This window comes from Passer domesticus, chromosome 10 (genome assembly GCF_036417665.1).
Source record: "Passer domesticus isolate bPasDom1 chromosome 10, bPasDom1.hap1, whole genome shotgun sequence".
Lineage (NCBI taxonomy): Eukaryota > Metazoa > Chordata > Aves > Passeriformes > Passeridae > Passer > Passer domesticus.
In genome coordinates this window covers 10,571,388-10,585,764 of record NC_087483.1, presented here as the reverse complement: position 1 = coordinate 10,585,764, position 14,377 = coordinate 10,571,388, and the positions used below count along the sequence as shown (strand labels likewise).

General features: G+C 39.3%; 1 protein-coding gene across 9 annotated transcripts in view; it reads left to right on the top strand.

The window, feature by feature from the left end:
* Nucleotides 1-14,377, top strand: part of PCNT (pericentrin) — a 71,089-nt gene that overhangs the window by 43,375 nt on the left and 13,337 nt on the right. For 7 of the 9 annotated variants that reach the window (XM_064433746.1, XM_064433753.1, XM_064433749.1 and 4 more), the window contains 10 exons: nt 237-464; nt 3,492-3,662; nt 4,812-4,964; nt 5,347-5,517; nt 5,780-6,751; nt 8,709-9,242; nt 9,935-10,031; nt 10,419-10,573; nt 13,318-13,515; nt 13,759-13,932. In XM_064433746.1, coding sequence (XP_064289816.1) covers nt 237-464; nt 3,492-3,662; nt 4,812-4,964; nt 5,347-5,517; nt 5,780-6,751; nt 8,709-9,242; nt 9,935-10,031; nt 10,419-10,573; nt 13,318-13,515; nt 13,759-13,932 — 2,853 coding nt within the window. The remainder of the gene's footprint in view (nt 1-236; nt 465-3,491; nt 3,663-4,811; nt 4,965-5,346; nt 5,518-5,779; nt 6,752-8,708; nt 9,243-9,934; nt 10,032-10,418; nt 10,574-13,317; nt 13,516-13,758; nt 13,933-14,377) is intronic. The other 2 variants (XM_064433754.1, XM_064433747.1) reach the window with 1 other exon arrangement.

Below are 14,377 nucleotides of genomic sequence, written 5' to 3'. Positions count from 1 at the left end.
GATGTTGAGAGAGTAATCAAACATGTATCTAAGAGCTGCTGCATTTGGAAAACAAGATTTCAGAAAGCTAACTTTTTCTTACTTTCTGTGCATATTTAGTTTTATTTTCACCTGAGATTTTAGCACCACTTTAATCCGTAGTAAAATCTCCTTCAATGTGAAATTACTCTTGCTTTCAAGTGGCAGGAAATTTGTTCATATTGCCTGAATATCTGTATACTGTGATTCCTGTGTAGGTAGAATCTTTGCAAGCAGAAATAAAAGAGAAGATGGATGATTACAATAAACTGTTACTAGAAAAGGAGCGAAAACACCAAGAAATTGCAGCTCGTGATAAAGAGATAGAAAATCTTTTAGCACAGATCCAAGAGCTGAAGATCAGTGGTGCTGAGGTCTCAAAGACTGTACAGAGCTTGGAGCAACAGCTGCAGAAAATGAAGAAAGTGGAAACTGAACTGAAACAGGTAATTTTAAAATCCTTAATTTGAATGGGGTTGGCACTACACAACAGTGGCTTTATGGGGGCTGTCAGTAGTGTTTGTGAAGCTGTCTTGCACCCAGTGCTGAGTTAAACTGGTGTGTTAATGGCACATATCACAGCCACAGTTTTAATCTCTGGTTCTGCAAACTCTAAGTCCATTATAAACACTTACGTACTACTTGTAAGTGGTGTGTACTTAGATATTACTTGTAAGACTTCAATAATACTCAAAGTCCTACTATGAAGGCTGCTTTTAACAGTTTTCATGTTTGCTGCTTCAGAGTTGCTCTTGAGGTTTCCTGGAATCATCTGAGAAGGTGGTGTTACTGAATATCCTACACGGAGTTTTTAATAAATACCTGTGTTTAAAATTAAATTATCTTAATCTGTAGCTTACTCTGGGTCTGAAGCCAAATCTGTTTGCCGTAGTCTAAAACTCATAGCACTTTGTTACTACTCCTGAGTTGCTCACAGTCTAGAGTTAAGAATTACATACAATCCTTTAGCAAAAGTTACCAAACATCTGAATAACTTTCCCTACCATCTGAAACTGAATGTTCAGTGTTCTCCCAATAATTTTCCTTGGTTGAGTATTGTTGAAAGCTTTGTGGAGATCTTGTTGCCTACAGTCACATAAGAGGAGGTTATAATAAGGTGGACTCAGACTAGAAGGTGCAAATGAATGGATTAGATGTGCCTATAAACAAGGGAAATTGCAATTAAATGGAAGGGGGAAGTGTTCACACTTCCTTAAAGGAAGCTCAGAGTGGCAGTGATGTCTCTGACTGGGAGACAGGAGAATGGCCTGAGCAGAGCCAACTTGGTTGTGCTTTGAGTCAGAGAACTCTAAAGACCACTCTGAGTTTAATTTTTGCTGTGGTTCTATCCAAACATACAAAAGCCATGCCCATTTACTTTGTCTGCCTTGGAGGAGATGGAGACTGTGGAGACTTGCTGTTGGCAAGTTGCCCTTTTCTCTGGAATCTTGACTTGCTATTCAGGCTTTCTTTATCCTTGTGAATTCAGAATATTCTTTTGGTTGTGTGACTCTCCCCATCATTGGTGTTTTGTAAATATCTCAAGTAATCCAGACTCAGTCAGTCTTTGAGTTTGGTTGTTCTTTTTTTTTTTTTCCCCTAGAAACTAATTCATCCAATCTACACTAAGCGAGGTTGTACTATTCAATTTGCCACCTGAAAGCATTTTGATAGCTTGTCTTGAAGCAACTTTGTGCAGTAAATAAGTTCCAATGGAGCTCTGAGAGCAATTACATGCCATGGCATTTTTCTAAAAGCACACTTGATGTGAATGGTAATTGCAGAGTTTTCTTGTCCCCCAAATTCCAACATATGAAAAATTCATGTATTGCAGGTGATGGAGGAATAAGAAATAGATCTGGGAATAGAATGTCTTGAATATAGAATGTTTGGAGCTGAGTAAAGTCACAGCTGACAGATTGATTTGCCCTGCTGATGAGCATGGAGCAGATCTTTGTTCTGTCCTGCCCCAGTTCCTCTCAGTGGTTCAGGCTGCTGATGTGAAACATTGAAGCTCCTGGATGGGGGTGGGTTGGGAGGATCACTCATCCTTTTGCTTGAGATCTAAAAAGTGGAGCTGATTTAGGGAATCTGCTCTCCTATGGATTTTGGGATTCATGGAAGAAGACACCCTGTTAGACTCCATGTGAATGAGCACCCCGAAAGTTTTACAGTGAAGGTGCATTATATAAAACCCTGATTTTTGTCTGGTTTGCCATTTGATTTTTCTGGGTTGCTATAGCAACCTCAGGACATGGCAACTGGAGAATGCCAGGAGGAGCTGAACTCTTGTGTGCAGAGCTGTGCTGCCCCTGCACACTTGCAGCTTTGCAGGGAAGGCAGCGACACTGGAGCTGAGGCAGCCCACTTCTGCAGTAGTCTGGATTGCACATTGCTGCTGAAGGGTTTTGGGCAGTGATCAGTGTCCTTTGGGTCATGTTTTTAGTTGACAAAAAACAAAAAAAACCGAGGTACTGCTCTTGCTTGGGGTTTGGTTTGGTTGTATGTGTGTTCTTTCTGGGTTGCCAGAAGGCTGGTTACATGTGAGGGCAAGAAAAATGTCTGGTTTTCCCTTTTTGATACTGTGATACCACATTAACTTTGCAATTTTTTTTAATTGCTGTTCCTTTCAGTTTACAATCAGAAGATGCTAGCCATGTGCTCAGAGTCTTAGATCTCTTGAAATAGAGAAAAGATGATTAAATTTATATATTTTTTTACAAATGACACAATGAGTCTAAAATAACCTGTTAAAGATATGTGCATTAAACTATGGGCAGAGTAAGTGTTGAACAGCAGAGGCAATTACTGCCTTAGGTTTCTTGTCAAGCTTTACTGTATTGAGTATAGATATGTAGGCTTATTCTTTGGACAATTCCCAAGTGAACCTTTCCTCCTTCGACTGACCCAGCTCCTGAGAAGGACTGTGAGAGGAGGAGGATCAAAACCCATTTTCTTTATTTTAAATAAAATAAGCCATGGTAGCTTGGCAGATCACAGGTTGGACAAACTTAGTGCTGCTTTATCACATTCTGACTGAACTTGATGTGCTTGTGAGTAGGTTTTGACCTACCCAGAACTCTTCATTTCTTAAACTGTGTCCATCTATCAAATTTAGTTTGGCACATAGATGGTATCATAACAAATTTGGAAATGGCTAGAAGAGCAAGATGTTATGTTCTTAAACGTATAAAGTGTTGTGTAGCTGAGAAAGTGTAATTTATCACTGAATGCTAAATTTTCTGAAGTGGTTAAACTTGGATTACAAAAAGTAAAGGGGTAAAAACTTAAATGATCTAAAAGCATTCAGTTGTTTTGAATTCCTATTTCTTTGTAGGCCCCTGGGATTATGTCCTTTTCTTCTTGTACTGGGTGTGTCAGGGTCAATGAAGTCTTTCAGCAGGATTCTTCTGGTTAAGTAGTTTTATATATTGACATCAATTAATTCTAACATTAAAAAAATCATTTTTCAGGATAAAGAGGCATTGCAACAGCAGCAGTACAACAACCTGATCCAGATCTCTGCCCTGCAGTCTAAACTGGATGAGGCAAGGCACCGAGTGCCAGTGGAGGGCAGTTCTGCCCCAGTGCTGAAGGAGCAGCTGCAGGCAGAGCAGGAAGCACTTCAGGCCAAGGAGAGAGAGGTGAGAGCTTTGGGACAGTTCTACAGACTGAGTTGCTTTGGCCTCAACAAACCAACAAACCTTCCTTTTTCTTGCTTTGTTCTGTGTTCATCTCCCTTCTTGCTGGAAACTGTCTTGTGGTGATTCATATAATTTTGCGACTGATCACTGTCAGTTGTAAGCTGATTTTCTTTTCCTTCCAAAGTTGAAATAGGCAGATAAGTTTTTGTTTGAGAGTGAGGGATAATTATTATATAATTTTATATACATTTATATAATTTTAGATAATTATTATATATTATTACACCATAATGGTGTAATTTAACCTGTTTTGAGAGAATGTGGTGAATTTTTGTGTCAAGCTAAGAAGAAACGCAGAGAAATTGCTCACAGTATCTTAAACTCTTATTGGATTTACATGTATAAATGCATACACAACCCCACTGTATGTTTATATTATTAGAATACCTGTGATACAGAAACATAGTCCAATTAAGGATGTGTCAAGAAAAAAACAGGAGTGATCCTCTAGTCAATTGTACCATTCTTTCAAGAGCAGAACAAGATGATAAAAATTAATTTCTTTAAAGATGGAATTTCCATTTCTCTTACAAAGTCTGGTTTCAGCAGTCATAATTCCCAAAGCCACTAGACCCTGCTACCCATTAAGGCAAGAGATGATGAGAACAGTGGATGGCAACATCACACTGCAGAGAAAAGTGTGGTTGTTGAATCATCTCTTTGTTGTCTGTGTTATTGGGATTGGCACTGCAAGGCTCATTTCTGCCTTCTGGGAGGACAAGGATGGTGTTTGTGTCAACTGCTTATCTTTGTTCCACATCAAATGCTAATTTGTCTCATATTGTTACATCCAGTGGCATCATTCAAGCCTTGGTAGCTCACAATACAGATGAACAGATCTTTTGTGAGCAGGTAGATTTTTTTTTAAAGAAAGCAGAAACCCACCTTTGCAGTATTTTGGTTTTGCCAATGAGGGGCTGGAACACAAGCTTCTCCCTCTTTTTATATTTATTTATATTTTATTAACGCGAGTTGATTGGAGTTGAAATCACTGAATTTGCTGAAGTTACTTCTTGTCATTAAATAATATGATTAATGAAGTTTTATCTTAGAGGACTTAATTGAAACAGCTATGCTTTTTTTTTATAGATTGCAAGTTTGCTAGACCAAGTAGAACAATATAAAGATAACTTGAGCAAGAAAGATGAGGAAATATTGCAGCTGAACTTGCAGTTAGAGATACAAAAAAACTTGAGTACTTCCAACATCATCCAGCTTCAGGCAGAGAATGCACACTTGCAGGTAGGTTCCTCTAGCTTTAGTGCAGTTCCTAAAATGTCAGAGACCTGCTTGCTTGAGTGCTGAGGTCTTCATCTCATGATGTTGTGAAGAGATGTTTGGGTTGTTTCTCTTACCATCAGAATGTTGCATTACCTTTACAAGGCTAATGCTGGGTATCATAGAACCAAAGCCTCCCACTATTCTGGATTTGTGCTTGTGGCATTATCTTCTGATTTGATTTAAATCAAAAGCTGAGGTTATTTTTTGGGTTGGGGCAGTCTGACACAGTGCTGTGAACCTAAAGAAGCTGCAGTTGTGTTCCTGAGCTCTTCACCATTACAGTAAGTAAACGAATATTTAAATGAAGTCCTCCTTCCTAATAAGATTTTTTTCCTCTGGTCAGGAGGATCTAACAAAACTTCATGAGAAGCAAAGCCAGGACCTGGGTATTAGTGATTCTTCAGCTTTGTCACTCCCACAAGCACTGCTTGAAGAAAAGAATCAAGAAATCGATCACTTGAATGAGCAGATGAAGAGACTTCAGCATGAGCTGCAGAATGCTCTGGAGAACAAAGTAAGAGTGCTTACTGTATGGTCATTGCTTGATTTTTTGGGGGAAGCAAGGTGTGCAGATTCTTACTGTAAATGAAATCTGTTTGATAATTCTCTTAGCAAAGTAGAGATTATTTTGAGAAGTTACCAGCTGAAATGTGTGGTTCTTTCTGCTGTCAAATGTGTGATTTAATGCCTGTGTGATTCAGAAGAGAAATATCAACTCTGTGTGCAATAATAATTGCCTACATACAGTAAGATTCAGTGCTTTTCCATTTGCTTAGGTTGCAGAAGACCAAAAACCTGAAATTGAAGAGCTCAGATCACTGGTTGAGCACCTTCGCCTTGACCAGGAGAGGCTACGGAAGGACAAGGATGAAGAGGTGGAGCAACTCCATGGAGTCATTGAGAAGCTTCAAAAAGAGCTGGCACAAATTGGACCAGTATGTCATGAAGATAGTGACAACCCAGTTTATTTCTATGAAGATGCCTTGGAAAAGTCAGTGGAAAACCTTCAGAAGGAGTTGCAGAAAGGACTGGTAGCCTGTCAAGGTGATGCTGATCCAAACACAAGAAATGCATCGGTACTCTCCAAAGTGAGAGAACTTCAGGAGGAACTGGAGCTTGTCTCAGCTTCTAAAGAAACTCTGCAGCAGCAACTGGAAAAAAAGGAATTGCAGCTCAAAACAGAAGTAGAAATTTTGGAGAAAAAGTGCCAACAGTTGAGAGAGTTGTCAGAGCAGTCTGTTGCAGAGCTCACCGCCCTGAAAATCCAGCACCAGGCACTTCAGGAAGAATACAGGGTTTCCCAAACTCTCTTGTCTCAGAGAGAGGCTGAGACAAAAATGACTACATCTCGAGTTCAAGAACTTGAAGATAAGGTGAGAGAAAGGGAAGCAAATATTCTAGAGAAAGAGATGCAAATTAAGACAATGGCAGATCAAAGGGAAGCTGACACAACTGAGCTGCAGTATTTAAGAGAAAAAGCAGCAGAGCTCCAAACAGAGTTGGAAAAGAGAGGTGCAAGTCAGGCACAAGATGTTTACAGTCTTCAGTTGGAAGTTTCTAGACTTGATTTCCAGGTGCAAGCACTGAATCAGAAAGAAGTAGCTTACCTGAGAGAAATCAAGGAACTGCAGGGGAGCACTGCAAAACTGAAAGAGGAAATCAAGGCCCATAAGAAAGACCTCGAAGCCCTACAACTGGAAAGAGCTGAAATTCTTTCCCAGTTGGAGTCTTGCAAGCTGGAGGAGCAGGTAGGTCATGAAGAGACTCAATTTCTCAAGCCATTCTGCCAGAGTAAAAGAAAAGATGTAGCCCTTAGAAATGGAATGCAGGAATTAGAAGCAAATATTGACGAGTCATTTGGAGTACTGGCTTCCCCTACTGCTGGACTGGTACATGATTTGATTTTTAATAGTATTATTTGCTGTGGAGATTTTTTTTAGTAATACATTTCTAGATTAATAGATTAAATACATTTTCCCCATTTTACTCTATTTTGCCTGCAAGAATAGTTAATAGGTGATATCCCTTCTTTCTTTCCACCTGTGAGTTCTTTCCAGCTTAATTTTTTTCTTCCTGATCTATTGAGGATGGAGGGTGAGAGGATGGGCATCTACAAGCCAAGCAATGAGCCCACCATGAGCTACCAAGACTGTTTGTCATTCTTCATGGCTCTGTTGGAGAACTGCTTGGAAACACTTCATGTCTCCTTTCAAAAATTCTTATTTACTGTGACTCTTTCTTGTAATTATTCTGAATCTTCTCTAGAACCATTTGCTCCAAGTAACCTAAATTCTTATTAAATCACTCTATTTTAGAAAGCAGTAGGACCCCTTTTTTAAGAGAGCTGTAGAAATCTGTCATACACCAAGTTCCTGTCTTTAAAGGCTGACTTACAGAGGTAATAAATGCTAGTTAAGAGGGTTTATATGGAGAGCTCAAGTATACAGGAAAGGAAAAATTTTCAGTGTCAGGCTTATGTGGATTTTCAGGGCCCTGCTTGGCAGTGTGTTACAATCATCACCCAAGGTAGATGACTTATTTGAAGAAATGATAGGATAATTGCTATGTATAAAGATATGTTTATTTTTAAAGCAGAAATGAAGAATGTAGCCATGCTAAACATGTGATCATTGCTAGTGTTTGTATTTTTGTTTGCCTGGAAGTTCACGTTTGGAGCAGTGCCATCAGTGCCTGGGTGACTCTGTACATTCAGGGTCTGCCCAGAAAATCTCTCAGGAAAAGGAAATAGGTGGGGAAAGTGTTCCATGGCCCATGCAGACTGATGCCCTTGAGAGCATGGGATGTGTCTGTACAAGGCAGCAGACTTCCACCCCTTCCACCCCAGTGGCTGCTGCACCATGTTGTTTCTACAGGCAGGGATTGTTTAAAAAACAGAATTAATTTAGGATCCAGTCAAGAGAGAATTGGTAGCATTTTGAAGGCTATCAGGGAATGCTGGCATGCTGGGGGCAGTTAAATTATTTTAAAAACTGCTTTTCAAGTAGAAGCTCAGAATCTGAAAGGTTTAAATTGATTTTTATGTCAGTACATGCATTTCCATGTTTAAGTGGAAGTTTTTAAGTAGGCTGAGGAGGGATAATTATCAGAATTGGAGAATATGTTTAATCAAAGTAAATAAACTACCATGTCTTCAAGCATTCATTACAATAGCCTTTTTTTTCTATGAATATAGCTCATGCAGGTATTAGGAAAAGTATAATGCAACATTCTTAAAGGAGCAAAGAACCCCTCCTACATTTATGCTTGGGTTCCAAAGTGGAAACCATGTGAAAATTTGGAAATGTATTAAAATGAAAGCTGGAGGAGCAGCAAAGTCCTGGCAGCTAGCACTGGGCTTAAAACGGGTGATTAAGAGGGATAATTAACACAGAGGATTAAGGTAATGGTCTAAAATGGAAGGGATAACAGTTATTCACTGTATCTGACAAACTAACAGGTATGGAGGATGAGACAAAATTTCCATGTTGAAAGGTTTAAGATAAACTAAAATATCTTCTCAAATAGTGCATTAGTTACACTCAGGCACAGAAACAGAGGTTAAGAGTAATTTTATCTTAAAATTGCTTAGATAAAGCGATTGAAGAAAATCAATCAATTCTAAAAGGTCTTTAAGTGCATTTTTCTCAGTTTGTAAAATCACACTCAAATTCCATTAAACAATTAATTTGTGTTATTTCATTACAGGAAAAAGATGAAGTTATGTTTGACTTGACTATTCACAACAAAAATCCAAAAACACAGATTAAGCAATCGCAAGAAAACATCTTGTGCCAGGAGCTGGACATGATCCACAGCTCTGAAGGGGATCAAGATTTGAAAAAGCACTGCCAGCAAATGTTGGAAATTCATCAAACTCCTGATTCACCAAAACACAATTTGAACATAGACAAAGAGACTCCAAAATATTACCAGAATTTAATTGCAAGTATGTCTTCATGGGGCTCGCCTGAGATCATGAGAAAGCAAGATATAAGCATGGAACTTCAGCCAGTGCTTCACCTGACACCCTTCTCAGAAGCTGAGAACACAGATTTTCAGATTATGAACACAAGGTCATCCCTCCAAGGAGAGAATTCCATATCACTGGGATACTCTAACCTGGATGAAAATGGCAGTGGGGATGCAGCAATGGGAGTAGATGGAAAATCTCCAGCTTTCTCTGAAAGTACCTATTCTGTGGATGATGATGATGATGAAGATATGGAGAAGAAGCTCCTGGTAAGTGATATTTCATGTCTGATTTAGTTCTTGTTAAACAAGACTGCTCAGCCCTGTGATCATTGTGAGGCCATGGGCTCCAAGTTGTAGAAACCTGCATACTGCTGGGAGTAGGTCCAGTGAAGTTCTGGACAAATTATTAGTTCCTCTCTTACTGTGATAAAAACTGGTAAATTTGTGACACTTCATGTGTCAATAATTGAGCTAAACCTATGAAACAGTTGCTACCACAGTACTCAGTGCTCTAACAGCTCCCCACTTCTTCAGCCATCTGTTGTTCAGTGTTAGAAGAGACTCTTTCAAAACTGGATAATAGAGGCTTTAATTTTTAATGGTAATATTTTATATATTGTATACATATATTTATATATATTGTCTGTATTCTGTAACATCACAGGAAGATAAAGTCTGTACTTAAGAATTTCTCTGTGGCTGTATGTTTGTGTGCCTTGCTTTGAGGGGTAATTAAATATAAATACATGTATCTTAAGACTATTAAAAGAGGAAAAAATGGAGATGGAATGGCTTCCAGGGAGCACCAATGCTGCAATTAATCATGGTATTTGCCATGTCTAACACTTGGATCAAGTAGGCATTTGTTAAAATCTGCATTAGTAAAAAAGTTGTCATAAATGCTGAAACCAACAGCTACATAAAGAAAACGAAAGTAACATGAAAAATTTCTTCTCAAGCAGATGGGAGAAGCTGATAATCTGACTTTGACCCCTTCTGATCTACAAGATGATGAAAGATCAAGAGTATCTGCTATGAGTGATGGATGTGGCAGCAGTAAGTTCAACTTTGTAGATTCCTTTTACCTTTTGTTAACTTCACTATTAAAACAAGTTTTTCCTTTTTCTCTGTATGTATGTGTGTATATATACACACACATATATACAGATATGTATATATAGTGCCTCCTTTTACCTTTTCAGGACAGAGGCAGGGGGTTCAGGTGAGTCCTGACTTAACTACAGCAGTTGCTCTGGTTCTAAAGGCAACTTAATGATTTTTAACTTGTTGAAGTTAGTTGAGATCTCAACCAACCAACTCAATCTGACCCTGCATTCATACGAGCAGAAGAAATCATGGTTGTTTTGCAAGTGGTTGTTCTAGTTTCAAGTTCTTTCCATCTTTATGACACTTTGTGGGGATGGGGGTTGTCTCTTCCTGCAGATACCAGCTCAAATTTGGCAGTTAATCTAAAGCAGGAGCTGCAACCATCAGATCACCTAGATGCCAATGTCATGGCTTACCTGCGATACCGGGGGATAATTCCAGATATTATGGCATCAATGAAAGAAAAGGAAATACTTTCACCACAGATGAAGGTAATGTATGATTCATATGAGCCTACCATACCAGCAAATTAAAACTGAACAGCAAAAATGAAATGGTAAAACAAAATAGCTGCTGCATTTACACTGGAAAGTGTTCTGTAGTGGTTTAAACTGCAAGTTGCTGGTTCTTGTCCTTGCATCTCTTGTGACAACATTACTGACATTTGCTTGTACTTGCTAGAATTGAACTAGTTTTGCTAGGACAGCTCTGGTGCTGTTTCAGAATGTGGGGGTACAAGGACTGCTTATTCTGCTTTCTGGGATTGCCTTGGAGGCTTCACAGAAGGTTGTTTCAGAAGCAGCCAGAGCTGGCTGTCATCATGCTCCTCTGCCTGTTCTTGTCATCCTGATGTGATGGATGCTGTGGAAGCACCAGTGCAAGGTGTGCAGGGATAGGTCAGAGCCAGTTGAAGCAACATGAGGGATATACAGAAAACTGAGCAGTGAGTGCTCACTCTAGTCAGTAATTAAAGCTGAAGAAGGTATATGCCTAGAACTCTTTGGTTTGCTGAGCAAGCTCTCAGCCATTTCAACAATTCCAGCTACAGAAAGGGAGAAATTCTCATCTGTGAGAGAATACAGTGACTAGGTTACAGTGAGTTCTCAAGTAATAAGAAACTGGAAGAACCCTTCCTAGGAAGTGAATCCTGCCTCCTAAAATGCTTAGCAGGTTCCTTCAGCTTGCCCAGCAAACTGGAGGAAGGTAAGCCTGAATTCAAACTCACTCAAGCTGCCTGGCACAGATAACTCACAAGATGAAGGAGGCTGGGCTTTTATGGCTGCTCAAGTCAGAACAAAGATCCTTCCCCCATCCATCTGCCCCTAAGAGACATGATGCTCTAGGGCTGGAGAAGGAAGAACACATGGAATGACTGCTGTGATCCAGGAAAAGCCAAACATGCAAAGCTGATGAAAAACCATCTGCTGGCATTAGAACCAGTGCTACCAGAAAAGTGCATCAGGTGTTAGTAACTGGAGATTCCTTACTGAGAGGCACTGAAGCACCCTCCTGCCATCCAGATACTTTCTCTAGAGAAGTTTGTTGCTTACCAGCAGCTTGTATTTGTGGTGTCATTGAGGCTGCCAAGGGTCTAACAGCACTGGAACAGGACAGTTTGGGACCATGGGTGATATTCTCTGTCCTCCCAGTCAGAGGAAGGGAACCAGGATAGAATCCCTGGCACCTGGTGCAATACTCAAGGTTTTCACTTTTATTACCATGGATTTACCTTTGAGAAGCCAGAAATATTGGGAGCTCATGGAATGCACCCAAGTGAGACAAGAGTGTCTCCACCAATAACATGGCCAAACCTGTAAGGAAAGCTTTGAATTGGATGAGGAAGGGACTGGAGGACTGAAGTCCCTCCTATGGTAAGAAAAAGATCAGATTCAAGACCACCAGAGGAACTTGGACATGGGTAAGTCCATGGGACCCAAAGATATGAATCCCAGGATCCTGAGGAAATTGTGCAGTTGCAATTGCCAAGCCACTCTTCATTGTTTCTGAAAAGTCACAGCAGTCAGATTAAGTCCCCAGTGCCTGGAAAAAAGGCAATCATAGCAGCCTTTTTTAAAAAGCTTAATAACGAGCACCCTGGAAACTACTGATTGTTCAGCCTCACTGCCCAGTAAGATCATGGAATGGATTGGACATAAGTACAATCTTGTGATGAGACACTGGCACAGAGAGGTGGTGGATCCCTAGGAATCCATCCCACAATCCATTCAAAATGAGATTGGATGGGGTTTTGTGCAACCTGAAATAATAGATGATGTTCCCCATGCCTGTCACAGCAGAGTTGGACTAGATATGGTCTTGAAAGGTCCATTCCAACTGAAAACTGTTCTGTGTCTAAAAAATTTTATGTCAGAGGCTTCATGGAAGAGGTGACTTTTATTTTACTTGAGACAGAATTTTTTTTAAGTTTCTTTTGTGAAGCATCAATTTAGGCTTTACTGTCTGTAAGACCTGAGTGCATATTCCAGTACTGAATGTTTAGTTTGAGCACTTTACTGTGCTTTTGATATTAATGTTTACTAAAGGTTTTCATTGATTTTTGAAGTAATCACTATTTTGATTCCAGTGACAGAAAAGCAACTTAAGTTTGTTCAAAAGTAATTTTTAAAATATGCAAGGAAAGAATATCAAGAGTTAAATAGAAGTACTCTGTGTTGTTTTTAAACTGTTGTAGCAATGAGGAGCAGCTCCACATGGAGGCTGGGATATTTCTGATGAGATGTGTGCAAGAAAAGGATTTAAATCTCCAGTGACCTTCCTTGAAAAGAGGCCAGGAAACATCTGTGCATGATGTAATAGTTTGTGAACAGGGAATTTATTTAAAATACATTATTTGGCCTGACAGTGTCAGAGGAAACAATTTCCACTGTGTAAATTATTAAAACTGGCTATTTTGGGAGTTGATATTTGTACATAATTTGCTAAATTAAGCCAGGTTGTCTAAATACATAATTTAGTTTTCTGGCATCACTGGGGTTTAGTAACATAGCTTCAGACTTGAAAGAATTTAATTTATTCCCAGGAAAGTCAGCTAAATAGTTCAAAAACAAAGGTGAAGTACAGCCCTTTGGCATAAATAATAATTCATGCTTAATTGCATTTTAATGTGTTGATACAGGCACCTTATTTTTGTTGTCTAGTGCTATCCCATCCTACTCTTACAGTTCCAGGATGCTGATGCCTGTTTCCTAATATTATCTTTTTTTTTTCTTCTCAGGCTGTGCTGAAGATGGTGTATGAGGAGAGCCGCAAAATCTTGGCTTTGTCAGAGCATCCCTTGGCTTTGAGGGAGCTGAAGAACATCCCTCAGACCCAAGTGGCAATGGAGGGCTGGCAGAAGGAGGGATTGTCCCTGCTGGATGCTATCCAGTCACTGAAGGATTACCTCAGCAAGGTGGCAGATAGAGGAGACAAGGTATGGCTACAAAATACCCTTTAAAGCAAGGGAACCCAGTTGTGTGTGTATACGTAAATGTATATTGTATACATAATATGTTATGAGGCATGTCTGTGTGTTTATATATGTTTAAGGACTAAGGGACAGTACTCTTTAAACACTTCTAAAAGTGCTTAAATTAACAGATATACTCTTATGGTATGAAAGATTCTGGGTTAGAGGTTGAGAGAGATGCCATTTTAAAAATATATATTTTAACAGGAAGCATCAGGTGTTGCTGCTGACTGGAGAGGAGAGCTTCTGCAAGCAGTACAGAGTGTGTTCGAGAAGGAGAGAAATGTCTTACAAATTGACTTGAAGTCTCACTTCTCCAATCCTACATCTGGTGACACAAGCTCATTAGAGGAAAAGCTGGAGTATATAATGAAAAAACAAGTATGAAAAGATCTTAGTGTGCTGCTCATAAATCATTCTTTATTCTCTTGTAATTTTTCTCAGTTTTACTGCTTCTCTTGTTAAATCTTGTGTATTATTATATTATCTTGTGTGCTTTATTATATGTCTTGTATAATGCAGATGGGATCAGTAGCTTTTACAGTTTCTGTTGTGATAGCATTTTTCTTGAACTTTGTTCATGGTGTTACAAAGCCTGTTGGTTATTCTAGCTGGCATCAAGAAAGACTGTGATAGTGAATAGGAAATATGAGTTCTTTCCCTCCTTACCATTTGTCTAGAACTTCACAGACCTCTCTTGCAAAGCATATACATTGAACTAACTCTGGATCTGGGGGCTTTTTGCCAACAATCTTTCGTTTCTAGGTTGTAGTAATTGTTCTGTGTGAACTCAGCAAGGCAAGTGAAGTGGGGTTTTTCTTTTTTA